Source organism: Diplotaxodon limnothrissa, linkage group LG2 (assembly GCF_057381915.1).
Source record: "Diplotaxodon limnothrissa isolate DT_005_m linkage group LG2, D_limnothrissa_male_GT1.1, whole genome shotgun sequence".
Taxonomy (NCBI): Eukaryota; Metazoa; Chordata; class Actinopteri; order Cichliformes; family Cichlidae; genus Diplotaxodon; species Diplotaxodon limnothrissa.
The window spans coordinates 8414255-8441322 of record NC_140597.1 but is presented as its reverse complement, the minus strand read 5'-3'; the positions used below and the strand labels follow the sequence as shown (position 1 = coordinate 8441322).

Genomic DNA, 27068 nt, shown 5'->3' with positions numbered 1-27068 from the left:
ATGTCTGTCTGGTTGTGGATGGAAATATTTGTCAGAAGTTGATCCCTTTTAGTTGTGATGGTTGGAGCCTTTGTGGATTGGGGTTTTCAGTTAAGATGCTAGTTACCCTTAGATTTAGACAAGGTCACACTTCCACAGTTAGCTCATTCCTCCACCTGACAAAAATAATGTCTCTCTTCTGAAAGGCTGTTGAACTCTCACCTTTTTCCTTCTGAAAGTAACACTGGAAATTGAATGCTCACTAAGAATTTGTTGGGATGAGTGAATTCACATGAATGCCAAGGTTTTCTAGCTGAATACTGGATTGTGAGGCGATAAGGTTGTTTGCTTTTCTTGACAGTGGTTTATTTGCTGTGGCTGATGAGTGTAAAATTTCAGTTTCTGTTATTTGATGTGGTATTTTTTTCTATTTTAGATAAATTAGTCCTGAACACATTGATATTTTGTAAGAAATCTGTTTAATATATTTACAGGATGTAAACACAATCTTAGAGGCTTTACAGTTGGGTATCTCTATTTAGATTACACGTTTACTGTTTTTTCTAAGAGACAACTCGAATGTCTTTTTGCTGATTAGGCAGCACTAAATGTACCATACTGGTGCACTTAGTGCAACATACTGGTGGCTTTGTCAGGCTAGACATGAACAGAGTGGTGCGTTTTAAGCAAAATGTTTGTGTGGGTGTGCTAATGTGGTTCACGATGACATTATTTGAAAAGTCAAAGGATCACCGAAGTTAATAGCAGCCATCTTAGTTGGCTTTTTACTCCAAACGGGAAATGTCAACCTCAAAGTGGTGTTGGAATAAAAGTGAAGGGATCACCGAAGTCAACAGACTGTGTCCTTTGGGGACCTGGAATGGCAATCCATCAAGAAGTAATTTAAATACCCAAGTCAGGAGTAAAGTGGTGGGATAAATAATAAATTGTCATAATTTTTTTTTTTTAAATCGAAATTATAAATCTATTATAATTCAGCCCTGTCCATGAAACAACATACAGTCCTGCAGAGTCTTGTGAAAACTAAATATATCCTTACTCTCTTAATTCCTATAGAATCAGTAAGTAGTAGCCATGTGCTGATAATCAAATGGACTTGATTACTTGATCATCAGCGTGTGTGATATTGTGCCATTTACAGGTCAGGAGAGTTCAGATGTGTCTTAACACAATTCCACAATCTTCCCAAGAGGGGATGTCCCCAACAGATTTATCTAAAGGTTGGACTATGCAGTCCAAACTTTAGGTAAACCCCAAAAGCATCGGGTCTCACAGACTACAGGCCTCAATTGGCATATTAAAAGTTGATCACGGCACAATTTAAAAATTGAGTCAACAAGGATGGCTTGCTTGTAAAGGTTGTCAAGCGAAGGCCTCTTTTCTCAAAAAACAGCATAGCAGCACATTTTAAGGCTTGCCAACCTGGATCTGAATAAACTAATAGACCGCTGTGTCCTTTGGAGAGATGAGACCAAAGTGGAGATGTCTGAATTTAAGGCAAAGCACCACTTTGGCAAAAACCAAACGCTTACTGTCATCTCGGTTGTTGGCAACTGCAACTGACAAAGGCTACCTCATGTCCTCATTATTGGCTTAAACTTCTCATACCACCTGTCAAGCAAGGTGGCCGAGGGGCAGCGAAATTGGTGATGGGCTTTTTTGCGGAGTTGATCATGAATTGTCTCGTAGCTAAAAAGAACTATGATTAAATGCCTGTGAACCTCAACGGACAGAAGTAATGTTGAAATGAAGAGAATTCATCCACCACGACATAAGAGACTGATAAGTCATTCAGAAAATGAGGAGAATAAGTTATTGATGCGAAATGAGGTTCTGCAAGCTATTGAATCATGGGCCATACTTGCTTCTTACAAGCTCACATAGAGAACGAGAAGTGTGTGCAGAGTAGCTTTATGTCAGGGGGGATGTTAATAAAATGGTGCCGTTAATCAGAAAAATGTCATGACATGTTTTAAGCTCATATTCCACTCCAACAAAATACAGTTGTTTGAGTTTAATAGGGATTTTTTTTTTAACATCACCTAATTCTCCGCTCAGTCATTTTGAACAAATGATTATCATGCCCATTTCAGTATTTTTGAAAAGCAACTAGTTTTCTGCTGCAAGGTTGACATCCTCAGAGGATTATCTGTCTAATAACTCAACTCAAATTAATGTAAATATGCCAGTCCAAAGCTTACATAAGTGCTGTTCTGCTCCTGTGTAACCACTCTGGATCAGACCACATTTTTTTTGTTTTTGTTAAAGCTTAAAAGTCCAGCTTTTTTCAGTGCATAAATGTTTTCCCCAAGTCTGTAATAAACCCATAGAATTGCAATTTATGTCCAATCAGATGAAACTGGAGTTGGATGATAACAGATTGAGCAGGAAACAAGACCATATGGTCGATCCCAACATAATGGGAAGAATACAGTTAAAGTGTGTGAGCCTCTTTGTTCAGAACATTTTGCCCACAGCACCAGTCACTCTTATTGTTCTTGTCAGTGTGATTACTTTCGACGGGATGATTGCAGTAATATAATTCATAATGTACGAATCGCAAAGGAAACTGTGAGCAAACAATCTGCAAGATAGTCGTCCCTTTCAGTTTGGATGAGCCGGTGTATGAGTCAGCTGATGTCATTGAGCTCTGTGGTATTAAATTGTCTTGACTTTGCAAAGATGCTAAGCAGGCTTCCTCCAAATTGACTCAATACTAAATGAAGAGAGAGAGGGGGGTTTTTTTTGCTTTGTTTTTTAAAAGCAAAGGCCTCGCTTCAACTTTTGTCTTTTTAAGCCATTATGGAGGAAAGCTTTGTCGGTATCTCTCTGTGTTGTGATCTGTCTGAAGCTAAGAGCTAAACTCCGCTGCTGGTTATTCTTCAATTAACAGAGCAGTGTCAAGGCCATGCATGGATCTTATTTTCTAATCATAGTTTTGGTGTGCATACAGTGTGTGGGTATGGGCTAGCTCTCTAAAATGAGCTGCGTAAATTTACAAGGCACTGGCTCGGTGCCCAGCGCTGCCTTGTCGCCCCAGACATCTTCACTGGAAGCTTCGCTTTGACCATTGTGGTGGGAGTGACGGCTGCTGCAGTCGCGAATACAACATGACAGATGGTGACTGTGTTAGGTGCATTTCACATCCCCCTCTTCTACTTTTTCTTTTCCTTTTTGCTCTAGACTTAAATGGCAATTGGCATTGGGTTGGGCATATGTTAAGGATTTGAACAAGAACTAAAAGGTTGGTAAAAAAGTCAGAGACCACCATGTGAAGCTTAAATACTTTTGGTTTTCTGGTCCAGGTATGCTGCAGGTTTGTCTGGCAAACTAAATCAGCTTTTCCTAAGCTCATTTTCTCTCCATGTCCCACATCCCGCTAAGTTTCCTTTGTCTGCAGTCCTTGTCTTTTGACTCTTTGACAGCCCGAAAGTAGCTGAATAGTGAGAGAAGAATGGCTCTTTGTTTCGACCGCTTGCTGTCGCTGTGGATTTGATTGTCTCAGTAGGCAACATGGCCTCAAACATGACTATTCACACACTGACACACACAGTCACCCCTGTGGATGGACATTCCTTTTGGCAGGGCTCCCAGATGGCACTGCAGGTTCTGTGCGGGCTGCGACCATAAGAAGGAGTGATTGACTGTGTTTCTCAAAGGCTGAGCAGCATCACACTGGAGTGTGAAGGTTATAAAACCATAACTCTGTTTTGTTTTGTGTTTTTGTTTTTTTTTTTGTCGTTTTTTGTTTTTTTGCTGTTGAGAGTTCAGATTTCTCTGTAAAGTCTTCAACAAAAGTTGAAGATTCACAGAAACATGTATAACTATTGATTGTTGACTTTGGACGGATTTCATCTGGTACTGAAATGACCAATTAAAAGAGAACAAACTTTTAATTCCAGCTTTTTAATTATGATTGATTGCTACTTTTCCAATTATAACATCAGTAATTTGGAGGTTATGTCTGTTTAGAAAAAAGAACATATTTTGAAGAGATTGCCTTGGGCTATCGAAACAACAATAGAATAGAATAGACATTGGATTTGCTTTTAATTTCCTGAATACTAGAAGTTAGGGTGTTATACGAGTCCCATATTGTCAGATTTCTGTATAACATAAAAGTACCGTAATTGTCGGGCTATAAGCCGCTACTTTTTGCACAAGCTTTGAACCCTGCGGCTTTTAGTCAGGTGCGGCTTTTCTATGGATTTTCCATGATTTTTGTGATATCGTAAGACGATTTGTTTTGTTTGTTCCGCTGTTGTACGGCACTACGTTGCCTGGCGGAAGGATCGTGGTTCAAGAGTGGTATGTTAGTCACATGTCCGTCCGCCAGGCAACGTAGTGCCGTACGAAGTAGCACGAAAAACAAACTTCAAAGTAGCGCTACGCATTCAGCGGGAGGCGTGGATGACGAGCGGCGATAAACTTGCGAAAAGCAAGTTATGCCCAACTCCACCGGTGGATTCTGACAGTGTGGAAAAGTGCGAAAACATCCACGATCACCAACGGATTTTGAAGGGCTGGACTGCTGCATGATGGAGAGGAGGACACCGCCACGGCCCTTCTGAGGGTGTTCGACTCTGACGCTGACAACGAGGATTTCTTTGGTTTTGAAAGTGACAACGAAGGAGAGAAGCGGAGAGTGGATGACGAAGCCATCCTGAGCCAGTTCGTTTCCGACATTGGAGAAGAGGACTTTGGTGGTTTTAGAGCGCAGGAAGAAGAGAAAGATGGTGAATGACTGACTTTTCTTCTTGTTAAAGCCGTGTCACTGCACCTGAGCCTAAAAGGTAGTCCGAATCTATTTTTCTGGTGTGCTGTAGGTTACTGTTATGTACTACATGTGCAAATATGTACCCATAACTTGTTTTTCAAAATATTAATAAAAGGGGTGTGTCTCCAAACAGCCATCTCTTTCCTGACAATTCCCTTTGTGCATATTCTCTTACATATGATAAGTCAACATTGAAACACCTGCGGCTTTTAGTCAGGTGCGGCTAATGTATGTACAAAACAGGATTTTCCCCTGATTTTAGCTTGTGCGGCTAATATTCAGGTGCGCTTTGTAGTCCGGGAAATACGGTATTTATTTTATTCTATCAGAGTTTTGGGGATTTTTTTTTTTTAGTCGAAGTTCTTTTAGTATTCAAGAAGAATTAATTGTAGAAGTGGCGTCTTTTGTATTTTAGACTGAAATTGCATCCCAAATAACATGGCTTTTCCTGCACTCATGTTCATTACGGACAATAAATTGAAGTAAAATTTAGGTCTTGAATGGTAGAACCTCAAAAAGGGAATGTCTTTGCAGCCGCAGGGTTAGTAACAGGCTGTTGAACATCCAAAAAACATCTTGTTAAAATTGCGTCTTGGTGTTTTATGACAACGCTTACAAGCAATGTCAGTTCCATTAAAGAAGAGTGGTAGTTAAAGAGACCATCCCATCATCCGGAAGGTGACTGATTTTTATCTGCGCGGCAGCTACCCTAAAAGATCCTCAAATGCCCCGCAGCCACGTCTACTCTTGAGTCAAGTTTTTATGTTGAGTAATCAATTTGTTCAACCTCCTTTAAATGTTTAATTAACCTAGACCCAGAGTAAAATGTCACTAATATGAAATCCTCAGATCCTTTATCACAGCCAGCTGAGCTGGAAGCAATTTTGTGAGTATTAGGAGATGACATTTTCCCCAGGCAGACATCTTATGGGGGATTCAAACTAGTTGCAGTCACAGTGGAACAGAAGTCCTGCGAACAAAAATTAGTTCAGTGTACATTTACGTGTGATCTGCATATTAGCCTTGAAGCAGAATCATGCCTCACTTACATTTGGACTTTCATAAACGGTTAATGTGGCATATGCTTAAAATACACATTTGCTTTCTTACTGAATGCTACAGTTTTTTTTTTTTTTTTAATGGATGTTAATGTTCAGGCATCAATTTTAATGTTATTGGGAGATCAGTTGAGATTCGACTTGAAGAAAATATCCATGTTTAGTTGTGGTTAAAGTTGCAAAACACTTTTCTCCTTCCGCATCTTTGGCATAATCTCAAAGCTGAAAATCTAGTTGTCGGGCAAAGTTTTTTCACTGGGGGGGGGGGTGGTAGGCGGACGAATTATAGTGATTGTATCATCTGTAAATCTCTCTTTGAGCGCAGATCATCGGTAGCAGGCCTGTTAATGGATCCAATTTGAGCTGGATGGAGATGTACTTAAACACCTTTGCTCTCCCTATTTAAACAGTTTAACTGAAATTGGTTGTGTTGTGACTCTTGTGTCCTTGTAAAGCCACTGTTTCACTGTATTAGACCAACTGTTTGTATTCATCTTGAAGCGAAGCACTTGCTGTGCAGAGAATGTCAATAGTATGTTTATTACTATTACTAACAGTTTTTATTTCATAAGCATGAATATCTGAGCTCATTAGAAGGGGAAATAAAAACATGCATCACTTTCTGGGTAAATAAGAGTGAATATAGAATTTAGCTAGCTAAACCAACATAAAAAAATAAAAGTGACAATGCACTGACCTATCAAGGTTTAGGTAGTTTTTTTTTTTTTGTTTTTTTTTGGTTTTTTTTTACTCTTTATGTCAAGATAGGTTGACAGATGATGTCAGGACAGAGTCTACATGGATTAGGATGTTTGTAGATGACCCTGATCTGCAGTCAGAGTAGGGAGCAGGTGGAAGATGGTCTGGAGTGTTGGAGGTATGCTCTAGTGAGAAGTGGAATGAAAGCCGGTGGAGGCAAGACAGAATATGTGTGTGTGAATGAGAGGGAGACAGTTGTAACAGGGAAGATGCAAAGAGTGGAGGTACATGACTTTAAATACATGCTACAAAAAGACAGGAGGCCGAACTGGAGGTGGCAGAACTGAAGATTTTAAGATTTTTACTGGGAGTGGCCAACAACATTACATTAGTGTACATTGGAGGGACACCACAGGTGGAGCTGGTAAAGACGCAAGCTTAACATGGTTTGGACATATGTAGAGTACCAAGGCTGTTTGATATGAAGCTGCTAGGCAGGAGAAGAAGCAGAAAATTAGAAGATTCATGGAAGTAGTGAAAGGGAACATGCAGATGAGTATGCTAGAGACCAGAATCTGCAGTGGCAACCCCTGAAAGAAGATGATTTATGTCATCAATTGAACAAAATCAAAAAGATGAAAACATTGTAACAGATTTTTTTTTTCTTTCTCCTTCCATGTCTCATCCTTTTTCATCAGGTGTGTACTCCTGCCTCTCTTGAGTGTGAAGCCTCCTCAGCAGGCACTCTTCCTGCTTGTGGACTCCATTGATGAAGGCAGTCAGCTGGGTGAGGGGGAACAGAGGTCCTCCCCAGGTTCTCCCAGGACCATTGCAGAGCTCCTGGCCAGTCACCATGAGTTTCTGCCTCCTTGGCTGCTGCTCATCTGCTCCGCACGACGACAGAACAAAGCCATTACCAAACTGTTCACAGGTAAATGGTTCAACTTTTCTCGTTGCTCAGTTAAGATAACTGTTCTCCAAGTGTAGAGGCAATTTTCCAAAAGCTTTAGGGTGTTACATGTAGTTTTTTAAAAATCAATACATCATTGTCAAAATCACTATGATACCATTATTACAACTGAGCTGAGCTGTTGAAAAGAGACAGTTTGATGTATGAGAAAGTACTTGCAATTGTCAGTACTGCTGTATGCTTGTTCCGCTTGATGGCAACCATTTTTCAGATTTAATAATACACATTTTGACAAAAAAAATACAGCAGTTACAAACAAAGCCTGCAGCATCATTCTTTTTTTTTTTTCTTTTTTTTTGTCACTGCTTCGAATGCTTTCTGACATTATGACATGCCTGAAGGGATTAGTCACCACTGCAGACTTCTGTAAGAGATGCAGCTTTTCCTTGTCTTGTGACACTGTACCATACCCACTGCTATTATCTCCTTGTCAGGCCAGCAGCCTACTCTGTGGCGATGAGCTGGCATAACATTAATCAAAAACCTAACTGTGTGGGAGGAAGTTGCCTCTGCAGACTCACATTGCTGCGTGTCCCCCGTCTACCTTTCCAAAGCCATTGAATGTGGGAGCTTCTAGTGCCCTCACTTTACCTTTTTTACTGTTACACAACATCCCAGCAGTCTGAATAGTTGTGCTGCTCCCTCCTCAGGAGGTGCTTGCGGTCAGATTTGGGGATGAACAAGCTACATGCGTTCTTCCTTTTGTTCCTGCATAAATTATGAAATGCCTATGTTTGTATGATCAAATTCTCCAAAAGCAGTTCTATTTGTAGTGCTGATATTTCTATTGATTTTATATTGGATCGGGTATGATCGCGATTAGGTCTCTGTGCATAGTATGTACAGAAATGCATGGTAACAATATAATGTGCGCCTAAAATCCTATAAAATTAATAGGACAGGTAACAAGCATCCTTCTTTAATATCTAGTCCCAGCAGCAAATTAATTTGCTTGGCAGTCTGTTCATGTTCTGGCTTGTCTTCAGTGGATTATGTTGCTTGCCTCTTATCATTTTAGATAATACAAATAGTATTCCTGTATATATTCCAAATTAAATGCAACAGTGTAATTAGAATTAAGAGGTCACGCTCAAAGTTGTTTTCAGGACTCTTAAAATATGCTTTTCATATATACAGCAGGTAAAGTAAATCATGAACGCGTCACCAGTTTTCTTAGTAACTATATTTCTAAAGGTGCTATTGACATGAAATTTTCACCAGATGTTGGTAACCCCTCAATCCAATTCACACATGCAAAGTAATCAAACTATAACTGTCCATATTTTAAGTTGTTTGCAATAATGAGACATGACACAGGGAAAAGCTGTTGAACACATGAAGAAATGGAGGTGCAAAAAGACCTAGAAAGTCATGACAGCAGCTGAAATCTATCAGTAATTGGAAAGCAATCCTGCCACTTAATGCTAATGAATAACAGCTGGTTCAGTCCCTATAAAAAGGTATCTCATTACCAAAGATATACAACCCATGATGGGTAAAACCAGTGAGCTCTTGCAAGACCTTGCAACCTTAGTTTTGCAACAGATACTGATGGCATTGGTTGCAGAAGAATTTCAAAACCACTTGAAGATTCCAGTGAGCGCTGCTGGAGCCATAATCCAGGAGTGGAAAGAATATCATTTCACCATAAACTGGCCATGACCAGGTTCTCCCAGCATGATTTCAGACAGAGGAGTGAAAAGAATTATCAGATGAGCTTTCCAGGAGCCAAGGACCACTTGTGGAGAGCTACACAAAGAGTTGGAATCAGCAGGAACAATTGTTTTAAAGAAAACAATAAGAAATGCAGTCAACCACCATGGCCTGTATGCACGCTCGCTACACAAGACTGTTGCTAAAGAAAAAGCATGTTGGAGCAAGTTTAAAGTTTGCTGAGAAGCTCAAAAGGCACTGCATAACATCCCAAAAGTAAATAAGTTTGGAGGTGGGACCATCATGGTGTGGGGCTGTTTTCCAGCATACGACAATGGCACGCGTCATATAATTAAAGGAAGGATAAATAGAAAACATATACAGAGACATTCCTAATAGGAAACTGCTGTCGTCAGGAGGGTGAAGACTAAACGAGGATGGATGTTTCACCAAAACAATGATCCCAAACACAGCTGAGGAAACTGTGTTGGTTTCAGAGAAAGACAATAAAGCTGCTAGAATGGCCGAGTCAAACACCTGCTCTCAATCCAATTGAAAATCTATGGAAAGAACAAAAGTTCATAGAAGGGGTCAAGGAAACCTTCAGGTATGTGTGTAAGAATGGGCCAAAATCACCCCTGAGCAATGCATGAGAAGAATTTCTCTATACAGGAGGCATCACCAAAGGCTTCTGTACAAAGTATTAAATACATTTCAGTAAGTGTGTTCAATACTGTGTCATTTCTCATTATTACACTTAATTTTATGGACATCTATGGTTTGATTTCTTTGCTTGTGGGGCTTGGATGGGACATCTGGTGAGAATTTCATCTCAATAGCACATTTTGTATTAACTTAGAAAACTGGTAACACATTTAGTACTTATTTAACCCGCTGTAGGTCTCCTGCAAGAAAATGAATTGTCAGCTATTTTGATCATTATTTCCGTGCAAAAGTTCCAACCACTCCATGGGTCTAGTTTCTCCATTGTGAGTTTGTTTCTTAGTCATTGTTTGTATAAGAGTGGAAACAGGAATTCAGGACACTAGAGTCTCACTTTGAGTCGTTCGTGGGCATCGTGCATGTAATTCAACAAACCAACCGTGATGCAGGCTGCCCACTTCATAATTTCAAAGACACGCCCACCCACGCTTTCCTCTAACTTAAAAGGTTCTGTGTAGGAACCCGTGTGGATTGGTATCAGTTTAGTTTAAAGCGTTTTCCAAAACTTTGTGTCCACAGACAACACAGATGGAAGAAGTTTTATATTTGATTTTCTTTCGGCAGCAGTTTGTGTCTGGCCCAAATCATTAATTTCAATAGTGAGATTTTATCTGGTGTGCACTTCATGTTCAGAGCGGACTCAGCAGGGGAACATAGTCTTAAAAAACATTTTCGTCTTTGGTATATGTTTTTTTTGTTTTGTTTTGTTTTTGTTTTGTTTTTTACTTGTTAGTTCTATTTCTGCTTGTTGCACCTCTTTTGTTTGTACTTGTCTGTTGTTTTTGGTTTTTGGTTTTGTTTTTTTTTTTAATATATGGTTTGAGGTGAGTTTCATCGTGGAACAATCTGATAAGTGGCAGTTATCTTCTTTTTCTCCATTTTTGAAGCTCATTCTCTCTTTACTGCCTCTTTGATGATGGCCAAGCTTTTGTTGAGCTCTTACTCCAATTGCCAAGCAATTGGTTCAAAAAGATTAATCTACTTTTGAAAAGAGTGCCAACCTCACATATGAGATGTGATGTCCCTGCTTGAAGGGAGTGAAGGACATATTTGGTTTTGTTTTTCCTTTCCGTTTAGACTTGCTGATGTCTTTTTATTTCTATGAACATATTCCACAGTTAAAGAACTGAAATAAAAGGTATTATCTAGTCTATGCACTGAAATCCTCCTGCAGAACTACAGTAAGCCTTGATCTAATGCTTTTAGCAGTGTCTTTGTTTTGTCTGGATCCAGTCTTCCGCTTTTAGTCCAGTGCTGGAAATTCTTCTACAAGACTGACTTTTTCTTTTTTTCCCATCACACTTAGACGGATGTGGACTTGCACACACACACTCACTCACAGTGTATTCTATTGCCTTTTGTACCTTATTATTAATATGGCACTATGAATGCTCCTTATTCATGCAGCAGTGGACTGAAAATAGACCAAAGAACTTTAGAGTATCAGACTGAGGCCAAGTGTCCCCTAAAAATATCTTGCATATTGTTTACAATTTAGAGATGGCAGTGACCTGCCAAAAGCGTCCACTTTCATGCTTGCTGCAAAGCAAACTACTATTTTATATGAGCGTCCGTTTTAGTCGCAGTGGAGGTTGTCAGTTTCCCAGTATACTCTGGTTTGTGGTAATGCGAACTTTGTGGTTTTGTAAATACAGTGCTGATAAAGTTTGAGGAATGACCTTTAACCACAAGGTTTTGAAGGGAGCTCACTGGACCTGAATTTTGGTCCTGTATTTCTAAAATGACTAAAAGAATTCAGACTCCTTTTATGTGAGTAACTCAAAGCTTTCTGTTACCTTTGATTTTTGCAAAATTTGCTTCAGTCTGACTCACAGCAAGTGCATTCAGCTGGAATTTCTCATTTAATTTTTTTTAAGGAGATGACTTTATTCCCCAGGAGCAAAACTCAGAGTTCCTTGTCTCTTGCTCAACTGTTATTCCTTGTGTCTATCTCTGAGTGGAATGTGCTTTGGGAAGTTTTCAGCACCTCAGAGACCGAACAGGAAGGAGGCATACTGACTTCTGCTGCAGAATGCCTCACTCACATCCGCTTGGCTAATGCCTCACAAACAAAGAGTGGTCAGTTTGTGAGGAGTACAAGAATTTTGCACAGTATCCCTCTGGCAGACCCGTGTTATGTGATCATTCCGATTCGAATAAGCGTCGGACTTGTTACCTTTGACTTGGACTAAAATTTCACTCTTGAGATGCAAATTGTAGCGAAAAAAAATCCTGCTTTTTCTGACTTTACCTTCTCTTTGAGCTGTGCTACTGTAAGGGCATTGTAGCGGTAGTGCAGTGGAAACACTTAGGCAGCGATTTTGGTTGGGAGCCGGGTAGAATCTGTGCCAATTTATCAAGGCCTCCAGCAGAAGGTGGAGCAGGGACAGAGAAAAGAGGGCTGTATGAAGGTGCAAGGTGGGGGTTGGCTGTTTAAATACCCCCCCCCCCCCCCCCCCGTTGTGTGTGTGTGTATTTATTTTTTTCAGCTCAAACCTCAATCTCTTGCCATCTTTTTTCTTCCTACTTTGCTATTGGTCTCATCGAAATACTTACAGCCCATTTTTAAATCATAGTTCCAACTAGAGCTGGGCGATATGAGATTTTTTCATATCACGATATGTTTTTTTCATTTCAGGCGATAACGATATCTATCACGATATAAGCCAAATAACTATATTTGTAAGATTTAAATGTGCCGTTGCTCACAAGTAAAATGTGAAATAATCAGCAGCTTGTTTTTATTTAAATATTTATTTCCCATAATAAGTTCAACAGGGTAGATGTACTTAAGGAACATGAGACTTTTTCAGATAGATAAAGGCAAATATTGCAAACTACACAAAAGGCAGCCGCTAAAGCGTCTAAGTTTCAAAATAGAACAAACGAAACAGACTAAATTGTCAATTCCACTTAGAAACAAAATATTAATTCTAAAAATAAATCTTAGTTTGTTTTACAGAAGAACAGACAAAACTGACTAACTTTTGTCAATATCCAATAAACTGAGAACTAAAAGGAAATTCTCAATCTCTCCTTGTTGTATAGCTTAGCTTTTCAAACAGTTTTAACAGTTACTTTAGTCTGACAAAAGCCGAATGACGAATTAGCGCTTCCAGTCAGAGACTGAGGCTACGTCCACACGTACACGGGTATTTTTGAAAACGGAGATTTTCCGTTTTCGTTTTAAAAAATAATCCCGTCCACACATAAAGGCAGAAATGAAGGAAAACGCTGCTATGAACATGCCAAAGCAGCAGGTGGCGCTAGATTCCTAACCGTGCAGAAATGTTGGCCAATCAGAAGTCTAGAAGCCTCGGTGGGAAAAAGTAAACAAAGCTGGGGCATAGAAGCAGAACCGAATCGTATGTGTGGACGGACAGTAACTGTGTGTATATGTAAGCATTTAAACACTGCAGAGAGTAGAATTAACAGTAACAGTATTGTAGAAGTTAATTTCACCGAAACAATAACGTGGCGCACAGTGTGACGCATGCACCAGTTTATTGTATTTCCAGACTTGCTTTCGGCACAATTTACAGTGCACGCTACTCTGTTTTTTGTCAGACTTTAAATAGCCGAAATACCTTCACACTACAGAACTTCTATGGCTCTTCCGTTCGACAATCTCTCCGGCGTTGGAACCATCATCTGTTTTCTCTTCGGTCACGCTCGGTTGATTTTTCTAGTCGGCACACTCATTTCCTCCATTAGGCGCTGGCTCCATTACCCGCTGGCTGCTTCCCAAACAAACACACGTGCGGCTTGGCACTTGTGCTGTACGTAACAAGTCACGCGACGTGACGCTGCGGCTGTGATTGGTTCGGCTCTGCGCTACTTAATTTGGATTGGCTGACCTTTTTTTTTTTTTAAGAGGACAAGAGCGGCGAGGTCTATCGCGATAGCTTAATTTCTCTATCGAGTAAAAGTTATATCGCGATACATATCGTTATCGTTCTATCGCCCAGCTCTAGTTCCAACATAGCATTTGAATCAGACTCATGTGATTTTTTTTTTTTTTTTTTTTTTTTTTTTTTTTTCCCCCGTCTGTCACATGAAAGCATCACTGGACTGTAAGGGCTCCTATCCGAACAATACTGTTTGATTCATACTTGTTAAAGTCACTGTTTCTCAACAGGCATGTATGTGTGGGGGCTCGAGAGAGTACTGCACGGACTACATGAAGGTGTCTGATCAGCTGATGAATATTTTTTTTTTTTTTTTTTTTTTATTAGGGAATGGCTCATATTGACATTTACTTCTGGAAAAGCAAGGCTTCATTTTTCATTTCTTTAAGTAAAAATCCCTTCTTCTTCCCAGTCAGAAAGTGTGACATCCAGCCAACAAGTCATTTAAGGTCACAGTTGTAGCACGGTGACGACATTCCTGACAGTGACACAAAAATGCAGACAGGGTTGACTCATCAGATCAAAGTGTAAATCCAGTCTGGTGCTATAAATAGAAAAAATATATACAACTGGACTAAGGTAATAATCACTGCCATCTCTTACTTGTAAACGATATGGGGGGGTATTTTTAGCAGACACTTTGCCTCAGTCTGATAATCTAAAGTCTTGGTTTGTTCTCTAGGTACAAAGTGCTTAAAATTATGTTTTATAATTTATCAGAAATGAACTGCATCATTAACTTTTTGCTAATAACTTTAAAAAAATTTAGATAAAACATTTTTGGTTAAGAACCAAACAAAAATTTTTAAGATTAACAGGCCACAGCGTCTCAGATACATGTGTATCTGGGTCCTGTATACTGTCACTTAAATTCACTCTGTTTACCTTTCTTTTGCCAACCTTGGCACAAACATATATGGGCAGTACTTGTGGATGGAAGTCTTGCTGTCCTGCAAGACTCCCACTGGAACAGTGAGGCAAACCTCTCCACCAATTAGCATCCAGAAAGGGCTGTGCAATGTTCGAGCTGTACGCTGAATATTTCATTTGCTGATGATTACTGCTGAAGCTTCTGCACTCAAAAATCATAACTCCTACCTAATGTCCATATTTTAGCTTATTTTTTTTATTTAATTCAAGTATTACCGGCTAACAGCCAACCTTATGGAGAGCTCAAGGCATGTGTTTTTAAGATCTGAGATAATCAGAGTGAGGAGAGAATTGCTACCGAAATCTTTTCTTCTGTCTGCAAGCATCTTCTGAATAATCCTCGAGTACAGAAGGAGGAAGGTAACTGTGATAGAGCCTGTTTTAAAGGAAACGCAAAACAAAACCTCGTGCAAGCTGTATTTAGGATTTTGAGTGAAAAGCCAACATGAGCGAGGGATGAGGAAGGATGGAGAAGGCATGGAGTGCCAGTAGTTATAATAATATAGTATCAGTGTGCTCCTGAAGCTGTGAAACATAATGACTCCCCTTAAACAAGCACATTCCTGCTCAGGAGTGTTACAGCAACTTCAATTAGATTGATTTCCACTGTAATAAAATACATAATTATTTTAACTCCTTTCCCGATTTTACTTCTTCAAGTGGGTGAAAAGGAGCAACGTTGCCAGCGTTAAGGGGGGCCTACCAGTCAAAACTTGGAAAGTAGCCACCACAAAACCTCACATAAAAGCTTGTCTTGGTTATGAATCACAGCTTTAATTAATACGGTTATACCCCAGCTTAGTCTTAGGAATGTTACAGGAGTGTGTGGCTGCTTTAAAAAGACACTCATCCTTTGAGACATTTTGATGGTGGGTTTACTCATTTCCTTCCCAACGTGACACATTTGCTCATGCTCGTGAGGATTTTTGTTTTAAAAAAACCAAGAGTAATTTGCAGGACTGCTTGCATATAGATAAGTCATTAGATTTCACAGCTATTGTGTAGTAAAAGCTACACTTTCAGGAAATTGTGCTACTCTGGGGTGGGACTGTGTTTCTGTTTCCTGTATTTGTGTCTTTTTCGGGTGAGGGTAGACCACCCTAGCAAGGGCTTGAACCACATCTTCCACCTTCGTTCTGTCCACCATGAATGGAGCTTTCTTAACCCAACATGCCAAGAAGCTGAACTAATTTACCACTAGTGACCACAAAAGAAAAGAGCAGCTCTGTTTTAAAGTGCATGCACTTCTTCAAGAAGCCCTTTGTCTGGAGGCCTATGGTTGAATCCCTTCACAGAAAGGTCAGCAAAACTCTTAACATCGCACTAGATGTGTTTTTTTTGGTAAGGTTTCTTTTTGGTCAAATGTAAGACCTCTCTGGAGGGACCGCAAGATCTTACTGGCCAACTGACAAGACAAACACAGTCATAAAGCAGCGAGGACAGTTTATTTCTTTTCTGCTGTGGAATGCTCCCCGAAGAGAGGCAAAAACGGCTTTGCTTACTGACTCCACAGTAAAATGCCATTTTGTGGCACAGTTTGGACAACTGGATATATGGTTGCACAAACAACAGATGAATTTGGAGCTTAACAATGCCAAGACTTTTCAGCAGTGAAAGAAGAAGCACTTCCACAGTTAATAGTCAAAAGAATTTAATAATTGATTCCAACATATTTTGGTCATGCTGCGGCCTTCACCAGAGACTAAATTGCTCAACACTAAACCAAAATCACGTTCAGCAAATGCCTCCTACTATTAAAACACAAAGTTCACTCTGTTCTCTTTTTAGTTTTCGTTATAGATTCTCTGTCACCATGGCTAACAAAAGCAAGCAAGATGCTATTAATAAGCTTACCCCTCTTTTTTTTTTTTCTTCTTCTTCTTTAGTTGGCTTACACGGACAAACTGATTTATGTCCGTATTCATGTATAAGTTGTCGTCTGTGAGGCTGCATGTTGAGCCTCACTTTGGATGAGCTGGAGACCATAATCCCTGTTGAATACTGTAATTTTACCACCATGCCGTCTGTCAGCCGGGCAAATTACAGGTCTACCATGTCTGTATCTATAACACCTTGGGTGCTGCAGTGCAGTCACATGACTGTGAGCACGGCGAACAAAACTGGCTGGCCTCTTCCTACCTGAGGTGATGCCCTTTGGTATGTGGCATGCCTCTGCCAGATTTTAATGAACCTGTGATTTTATTTCATTTTTTCACATTTCTTTTGGTGGCACAGAGCAAGACTTGTTGGTTTTTGATTTAATTGAAGGGTTTTTACATTAAGCCTTAATTAAAATACCCTTCAAGAATTCCTGGGATGGTTTTCAGTGTGTTGCTGCAACTAAAGACATATTTTATCTTTTAAATATACCACACTGTCTCTTCACTTGTGTGCCAAGAATGACTTTGCAAGTGCCTGATTCCGCAGCAAGCCGTCAAAGCTTTCCTCATGCTGAATCTGTAATCTGTACATGCGAAGTCTTCCCAAAATGCTTCCAGGCCTACCTGGCAACACTTGTTGATCTTAGATAATGGATTATTTGACTTGATTGCTGTCAAGCTAGTCTGAGCAGTTTTTATGCAGGTGAATGGAAACATGTGGCGGTAGAGCCAAATGAGGTTACTCATAGGTCAACCCGTGTAATGATGAACAAAAACATGGTCAGAAGGTCAGTTGCAGAAGCTTACCATTATTGCAAAGCTACAACGTTGCATCTTCAGAAAGAATCAGTTCTATTTGATGATTCAGTGACAGTTAGTCTGGAACAGATTCCATGGGAATTCCATATCCACTTCCAAACAGCCCTTATTTAGGTTGGGGGCCAAGGTATATTCATAACCGCCAATGTATACTTGGCAACTTATTTTAAAATTTTTAAATATTTGAGAGAATTGTATGACATCCAAAACTAGTAAAGAATTCCCACAGTTAGTTTACACCTCGCTCATATTGTCTGATGTGCTCCGATCATCACCCTATTCCCTAAAACTCGAAAACACTAGCATTTGACTCACAGTGGACACTGTGACAGTCTGAACGTTTAATGGAGTAATGGATAAATGTGCACTTGGAACAAATGTCATGCTACTTTTTATGATTTATGTCTGTTGTTTGGGGTTTCTGTTAGAATCTTTGGCATGAATGAAATTTGCAGCCATCTGTGCAGCTGCAAGAAGCTAGCTGTAATAGCAGTGACAAGTCTCTTAGAGTAGATATCTCATATGGGGTAGACAGGTGCTCTGCTTTGAGTCAGCCTCTTGTCACCATCTTAATGAGCTTCTGCCATTCAAAATAATAACTAAGCTCTTTGTGGGTTAGTGGAAAAAAACCTAGTATTTCTACTGTGTTTTGCATAGATTTTTATATGATTGATGTAGTATTCTTTGCACAGGTGGCCTTGTTGTGAATATGTTCCTGTTAACCCAACCCCCAACACATCAGCCCTCTTCAGCTGCCCTACAACAGGTTTGACTGGAACTCTTTCACATCCCGTTTGAAAGTCAGCAGAGGCATGTTCGGGCGGGAGTGTTTTCATGTGCCTCGCCTCAAGCAAACCTAAATTAATTGTTAAGTGTAATCATTTCTGCGTCTCGCCTGGTGGTCGCGTAGCATGGCAACTGTTTGCATCTTTGCGCTGTTAAATCAGCTCCAGATTTGAGCCGAAACCTCTCAGATCTCAGCTCCTCAGTCTGTTCTCACTTGTGAATAAGCCACATTTATCCAAAATAAAACAGAAAGAGTTGTTGCCTTTTGACTGTTAAACTCCAAATTGGAGTCTGTAAACAATCAAACAAAGAATTCAGCAGTATTTTTCAAAGATTGAAGAGTAGCACACTTGCATAGGACTCGAGTTTGCAGACCATTGGAGCTCACTCTCTTCCACATACTTGTGTTTAGGAGGTTGGCTCTCTCGTGTTTTTTGGAGCTGGGAACGCTGCAGCTGTTGAACAGACGTTTGGTTGAGCGCGGGTTTACTGGAGAGCCTGAGGAGAGGGCAGTGAGGCTTAGATTTCTGTTTTCTTTATGGATCCAGTGACTTAAGATGGGGTCTCGCGAAAGATCGTGCTGAATCTGAGAAGCTGCCGTTCCACAGTCCCAGTTGATGAGCTTAGACCTCAAGTTTTTTTGACAGACATGCACGCACACACGCTGGCTCATTCGTCATTTGAAAAATTAATCTAGAAAGCAAACAGTCACTCTTTTGTACGCGAGACCCTGTCTCTTGTGGCTGGTATCCAGCTCTGTAACGAGCAGCAGCTGGCTCAGAGGCCTGCACTCAGGAGCTGCATCCCTCACCCTGATGAATGTGTCATTTGTTGCTTGTTTAGCAGTCGCTTTTGTTCTGGGTCTGAACCATCCACAGAGACACACACACACACACACACACACACACACACACACACACACACACACACACACACACACACACACACACAGTGAACACACACACACAATGCTCAGCTACAGTTTGTGTAACCTACTTAAAATGGTGCAAAATCTAGGCCTTCATGACTGCTGGGTTTTGGAAAGAAAGAAAATGGTTCTTGGAAGGCGTCTGGGTATTTGTAGCCAATGAGAGTTCATGCATTCTTGTGTAGTACTTAATAGTAGTTCCTGTTACACCGCAGTCATCAAATGCAGGTTGGATGACATTCCCCCTGCGGTTGTTTTATTGCTTTATCGGCAGGAGTAGGGCAATAATATTGCCATGACTTCACAGTTGAAGTGATGTCTGCTGATGACTTAAGTAGAAGCTGTAGGCTATCTTTCAGTATGTGACTGAAGGGAGATGTAATTTTGGTGAGCAAAGGCACTTAAGTAGGTCTATTGTTTTATTTCTTGTTGTAGGTTTTTTTGTCTTATCTGAGCAAGTGCTTTATTTCATGGTGGCTGCAGTCAAATTTCGATCTCTTCCCTCCTCCAGCTTTCCTATTCACTGTATCTTCATAATTGGTGTGTCAGCGACCGTGGAATGTAGAAGAAACGGTTTATCATAAACTACGGCACAGAAGCATTTTTCTTCTGTTCCCCAGAGAAAATATTCATGATAGAGCAGCATCTCCAGAATTGGGCTGTAATGCATACTGAATGTTTTTCTTAGTCCCACTGTGAATAGAAGAAATCATCACGGGGAGGAGAGAGATAGATAGATAGATAGATAGATAGATAGATAATAGATATATCTCTATCTATCTATAGATAGAGATATATCTCTATATCTATTATCTATCTATAGATATAGAGATATATTGATGGATATAAAAAAACAAATGCATTTTGAGGTCTCTTAAAGCATGAAGCATTTTTTGTCTTATTTTTCCCTTTCATGGCCTCTTTCCCCCTTCCAAGCTAGTGGGTTTCCTGTTCCAGCTGGAGCAAACCCAGAATGCCCAAAGAAGGATTTGGTCCAGAAGAAGTAGGAGGACCCATCACTGACATCCGAGCATCAGAAAGTCGCAAGACATAAGCTCTCTGTCGTTAGCGAGAGAGACTGTAAATGTAAATTTGAAACTGTGTGCTTGTGTCAAGTGGAGCACTTGTGATTGTGCACTGGCCTGCAAAGCAGAACAGTAGAAGAGAAAGGAAGCATGTACACCAGTTAGATTAGCTTTCAAGCTGAGGGAAAAAGAAAACAAACCCCCCACACACTGGACACCTGACATGAAACAAGAGGCTAGACAAAATGAGATATAAGGATGAGTGAGAGATCCTCTGATGATAACATGATGGGCTGAAATTTGATCTTTACTGCTTGAAGTTTCAGCCAGGGGAGTTGTGAGCACACAGAGAGACCAGGAATGCGAATTAGGATCGTGTGGTGCCTTCAGTCAAGTCTGTATCTTTTTGATATAAACCCTGAAGTAACCCCAGAGTCATGATAACAAAGGCCTTTTTAAATGAGTACTTAGCCAAGGTTTGTAAACAAAGAATGAAATAAAGACATCACAACTGCTCTAAGTACTCAGAAACAGAAGTGATTTTTACATGGCTACATCACATGCTTGCCATGAATTTGGCTCTTGTAATGTCAGTGACTCCTCCAGGACTGAAGTAGTGGGAGTTGATACGGGAGGTCATGGAGCTGGAGAGAAGAGGCTGAAGGGAGTGTGGAAAATGTGCACAGTTACTGAAAACAGTGGCATACTAGAAGTGGGTTAGGGCCTTTCAGTGGCTGTAATGATGGGGAATATTACTTTAAAGCTTGTTAAAGTGTAAAGAATTCCCATAACCGCCCCATACATAAACCTGTGTTTACATGTTCATATTTAATATTTTCATAATATTTATTATTTTTTTATATGGGAGTTTGGTTTTTTCCTTACTCAGGTTTTCATTCTGTCCCAGATTGTAGACTTAATACTACATAATGCTGTATGCAGACAGATGTGGGGAGTGTGTGATTGGCTGTTGAGTCTCTTAGATGTATATATTTTTTTTTTTGTTGTTGTAGTTAAGAAGCATTCTTAGTCTCCTCTTTTTCATTTAGATCTACCACAGGCCACCACATCACTAAAGAAATAAAACGATACAGACAAATGTAAAGAACAATGGAACGTGATTTTTTTTGTATAATAGATCTCTGGGTGAAATCTTACATGAATCCTATTTCATCCTGTCCTGTCTTAATCCCAGTAACTGTTCACTCCTTAGCATCTCAGTCATAAGATGTTTCATGACACTTAAGTAGTGCCTTTTAAAAAGTAAATACAAAGTAAATATTTGTCTTGTATCACAGATTAAATTCTTTCATTCAGTTTTATTTATACAGTACTGATTAAAACACTCTTCTCAGTGGGCTTTAGGTTGTACAGTAAAGACCTTACAATAAAGTGTAACCATTATCCGAAGTGTGAGTGTTTTAATTTCACCAAGTAACCAGTTTTTCACAGGCTGAAATGTGACGAAGGGCCTCAAGGACAGAGTAAAAGGGAATTATTGTGAGATACTGTTTGAAGGAACCTGCTTATCTTAAACCAACACAGAAGCCAGCGATAAAGGGAACCTGTTGCTCCTTCTGTTTACCAGGATCTGTTCAAACTATCAGTGCCTGCTTGGGAATTCTTGTTAAAGTCATTAGGTTTGCTATTTGGCCTGGAAGTGTGTGGTTACCGTTGGGCCTATGTGGAATAAGATTTCACTGTCTTTTCTACCCACACAATAGCAGTCGGATGAAGAGAGGACTGCTCCAGGCCTGGTGACAGAATCTGATTCATACTGAGGAGAGATGTTATATAACCAAAGCAATCACATTTCACTATGGAGAATAAAAGTTTTGAACTTGTTAGTAAACCTTTCTAAATGCTCTCTTCTTTTAAGCTGTTTTATCTGAAGATAAAATATCTTTATTTTAATGAATTGATGCTCAGGCTGGCAAAGAAGCACATCAGTTTAGGGAGCGAAAGTGCCAGATAGTTGTTCCCATAGTAGGAGGCTTGTTAGATGTTGGGGAAAAAACAGTATGTCAACAACACTGAGACAGACCCTGGTGACTTTCTTTCCTGTCCTAGTAACCCTGAGAAGCATGGGAACTGTAAATAAAAGTATGCAAAAATGCTCCTACTGCCCTCAAGGCTGCAGACTACACAGACCATGAACAGATTGTTTAAGCATGAAGGAAAGTTCACTTTATGCCCATTAGCAGAGGCCATTATGGAGCCATTTTTCCACATCTCAGAGAGGATTTCCCATTAAAGATCATTCATTAAGTGATTGTGATTATTTTTCCCCCCAGTAGGATTTCTAAAGGTCAATGTGGGAGCATGTTGCATGATAAGTAAGGCATTGGAGAAATGTTTTACAGACCATTGATGTGTTACAGTCATGCAAATAACGTGTCCCTTGCTCTCTTCCATTTTACAGCAGATATGCTTTAGCTGATTAGTCTCTGCAATTAATGAATGGGCTGAATCACCAATGTAGTGGATTCCAGTGTTGAAATAAATTGTTTTCTCTCAGGATGTGAGATTTGTTTCTTAAATGGTTATCTGCATTGTTACTTCAAGGTTTTCTAGCTTGTTTTTTTTATTATTATTATTATTACGCTGTATTCATTGTTTCAGCCATGTTTATACTTAAATTATTATACATTTTTCCCTAATGCTGGCACTCTCTATCTAAGCTGAAATAGCTGTTTTAGCCAATACACTAAAGCCACTAATTGACATGATTTTGTTTTTGTTGGTATTTCATGGGCTAAGCTGAGAGTGGACACTCACTGATTGTCTCCGTTTCCAGCAGTTAGAGGGGTTATGCTCTCAATTCCTCTGAAAGGATTTTCTTTAACAACCTGGCTTTACTATTAATTATCTTAAGAACCTTGGGAAATAAGATTGACTTAACCTAATTATCCAAAGGTACATGATCAGTGACTAAGTACAGGGCAGGATCTCAAGGTCAGACATGACCAGTGTGGGGAGAATAACTCTACTCATCATTAGCAAATAATGCAGCAAAGGTCATTCTTGAATTAATCTTTTGGATCTTTTAATATACTGAGTAAGTTATTAGCTCAATTTGCCATCAGTCTCATCTTATGTCCTTCCCTTCTGTTTCAGGATTCCGCAAAATCAGCCTTGATGATCTGCGTAAGGCCTACATCGTCAAGGACGTGCAACAGTACATCCTTCACAGGCTGGATCAGGAGGAGGCCCTGAGGCAGCATCTAACCAAGGAGACAGCTGAGATGCTTAACCAACTTCACATCAAGAGCAGTGGTTGTTTCCTTTACCTGGAACGTGTCCTGGATGGTGTGGTGGAAAACTTTATCATGCTTCGTGAGATCCGCGACATCCCGGGCACTCTTAATGGCCTCTACCTGTGGCTCTGCCAGAGACTGTTTGTCAGAAAACAGTTTGCCAAAGTACAACCAATTCTTAATGTAATCCTTGCAACTTGTAGGCCACTCACAGTCAAAGAACTGTACCATGCAGTCTGGACCAAAAACATGACACTGACCATGGAAGAGTTTCAGAAAAAGATGGACATTCTCTCCAAATTATTGGTCGATGGCCTTGGGAGCACTAAAATCCTCTTTCACTACAGTTTTGCAGAGTGGCTACTAGATGTTAAGCACTGCACCCAAAAGTACTTGTGCAATGCAGCAGAGGGACATAGGATGTTGGCAATGAGTTATACTTGCCGGGCAAAGCAGCTCAAGCCGCTTGAGGTGCAGGAATTTGCATTGCATCTTGTGAACTCCAATCTACAGATTGAAGCATTTAATCTGGCTCTTTGGATGGTTTGGAATGGAACTCCTGCTAAAGACTCTTTGAGCACCTCCATACCAAAGGAACAGGAGGTTCTGCAGCTACTGGTCAAAGCTGGTGCACACGTAAACAATGAGGATGATCATGCTTCATGTATTGTACAACAGGCCCTAGAAAGAGAGGATTCGATAAGGACACTACTTGACAATGGGGCATCTGTAAACCAGTGTGACTCCGGTGGAAAAACTCTGCTGAGTAATGCTGCATACAGCGGAAACCTTGATGTTGTCAACTTGCTTATATCTAGAGGGGCAAACATGGAGCTAGAAGATAACAATGGACAGACGGCACTTACCCTTGCTGCAAGGCAGGGCCATACTAAAGTGGTCAACTGCCTTATTGGCTGTGAGGCCAACATAAACCATACAGATCACGATGGGTGGACTGCTCTCCGTTCAGCAGCATGGGGTGGACATTCAGAAGTTGTGTCTGCTCTGCTTTATGCTGGTGCCAAAGTGGACTGTGCTGATGCCGATGGCAGAACTGCTTTAAGAGCTGCTGCTTGGGGAGGTCATGAAGACATTGTGTTGAACCTTCTTCAACATGGCGCTGAGGTCAACAAAGCAGACAATGAAGGAAGAACAGCTCTTATTGCTGCAGCCTATATGGGACACAGAGAAATTGTTGAGCACCTGTTGGACCATGGAGCCGAAGTTAATCATGAAGACGTTGATGGAAGGACTGCCCTTTCAGTCGCTGCTCTCTGTGTTCCTGCAAGTAAAGGCCATGCATCTGTTGTGAGCCTTTTGATCGACAGGGGTGCAGAGGTCGACCACTGTGACAAAGACTGCATGACTCCTCTCCTCGTGGCTGGCTATGAAGGACATGTAGATGTAGTTGACTTGCTTTTAGAAGGCGGGGCTGATGTGGATCATACAGACAACAATGGCCGCACCCCTCTTCTGGCTGCTGCATCAATGGGCCATGCATCTGTAGTCAACACACTACTTTTTTGGGGGGCTGCTGTTGATAGTATTGACAGTGAGGGAAGGACTGTGCTGAGCATTGCATCTGCTCAGGGTAATGTGGAGGTGGTCAGAACTCTGCTGGACAGAGGTCTTGATGAGAATCACAGGGATGATGCAGGCTGGACCCCGCTTCACATGGCTTCATTTGAGGGCCACCGGCAAGTTTGCGATGCCCTTATTGAACAAGGTGCTCGTTGCACAGAGGTAGATAATGATGGTCGAATACCGCTGATATTAGCTGCACAAGAGGGACATTATGACTGTGTGCAAATTCTTCTGGAACACAAGTCATGCAGTGACCAGAGGGGATATGATGGGAGGAATGCTCTCAGGGTAGCTGCATTAGAAGGTCACAGGGAGATTGTTGAACTGCTGCTGAGCCACGGTGCTGATATCGATTACAAAGATGCAGACGGACGCCCGACGCTTTACATACTAGCACTTGAAAATCAGCTGGCCATGACAGAATATTTCCTTGAAAATGGCGCAAATGTGGAAGCTTGTGACACTGAGGGCAGAACGGCCCTGCATGTATCCTGCTGGCAAGGGCATATTGAAATGGTGAGGCTGCTGATTAACTACCATGCTGATGTGAATGCCTGTGACAATGAAAAAAGATCTGCCCTCCAGTCTGCTGCATGGCAAGGCCATACAAAAGTCGTGCAGTTTTTGATAGAGAATGGCACACATGTAGATCACACATGCAATCAGGGAGCAACGGCACTAGGCATAGCTGCCCAGGAGGGTCACATCGATGTTGTACAAATACTTCTTGAAAACGGTGCTGACCCCAACCACGCTGATCAGTTTGGAAGAACGGCAATGAGAGTAGCAGCAAAAGGTGGCCATTCAATGATTATAAAACTTCTAGAAAAATATGGAGCTACAACTCTAAATGGCTGCAACCCCTCCCCAGTGCATACCATGGAAGAAAAAACACCATTGGCAGTGACTGGTAAAATGCAGTCCCTCACCATCAAATCAAGTAGTTCTGGCAGCACTGGGGCAGGAGATGTGCAGTCATCTGGACGAGGTCTACAGAACGGGCCTGTTCATGCCTTCAGTTCACCGTCAGAGTCTCCTGATTCCACTGTAGATAGACAGAAATCCTCCCTGTCAAATAATTCTCTCAAGAGTTCAAAAAACTCCTCTTTGAGAACCACATCATCTACAGCCACAGCACAGACAGTGCCCATTGACAGTTTTCACGGACTGACATTTACAGAACAGATTCAGCAGCACTCACTGCCCCGCAGCCGGAGCAGACAGTCTATTGTATCTCCGTCCTCTACGACAAAGTCCATTAGTCAGCAGCCATCATCCCCATCCAGTGACTTTGACTGGTCTCAGCTGAAATCCGGTCTTAAATCAACAAAGGGAACTAAAACTGGAAATAGCACAGCAAACAGCAAAACAACACTGGGAGACAAGAAGAAAATCAAGAACAGTGGCTCAACCCAAGGTCAGGTTCTGGAGTATGAGATGACCCAGTTTGACAAGAGAATTGCCATTAATAAATCGGTAGCTAACATCGCAGTGAAAGATCCTCATTGTAAGATCATGATTGGTGGTTCAGTTCAACAGGAAAGGGGACAGTGCCAGGATCAGTTTTTCATACAGCAGCAAAGCTGTTCTGAGAAGAAGAGGAATGGGATAATGACAAACCCCAACTATCATCTACAGGGTAATCAGGTTTTCTTGGGTAGGGTATCAGTTCCACGGACTGTTCAAAACAGGGGCCACCAGGATGTTCTAGAGAACTATCCCATAGGGGAAACGGAGCTAAGCCTTAAACAAGCCCTGAAACTGCAGATTGAAGGATCAGACCATGGGTTTAACTACAAAAAGGAGACTCCATTATAGCTGGTAAGAGAGAGTTTGTTTTTGTTTTGTTTTTTTAATATTCCAGCATGTGATTTTAATGTAATACAGCAACCATGTGTTTATATGTTGAAATCAAGAAAAGGTGAGGGCACATAGCAAACAACACATGCTTTTGGCTTGTCTAAGGACTAATAAAGGAGCAAAAAATGGGCACATAGATGATACCGGAATGCACTGAATAGAACCACCATTAGTTTTATTTAATCAGACTTGCGTGAAGAAAGCCTCCCAA

At 40.8% G+C, this 27068-nt stretch overlaps 1 protein-coding gene across 1 annotated transcript in view; it reads left to right on the top strand.

The window, feature by feature from the left end:
• The window catches only part of ankrd50 (ankyrin repeat domain 50), a 40636-nt gene that overhangs the window by 11941 nt on the left and 1627 nt on the right, over positions 1-27068 (top strand). Inside the window, exons 3-4 of the mRNA XM_085360332.1 lie at positions 7233-7465; positions 23274-26818. Of these exons, the coding sequence (XP_085216458.1) occupies positions 7233-7465; positions 23274-26815 (3775 nt within the window). The 3' untranslated portion in view covers positions 26816-26818. The remainder of the gene's footprint in view (positions 1-7232; positions 7466-23273; positions 26819-27068) is intronic.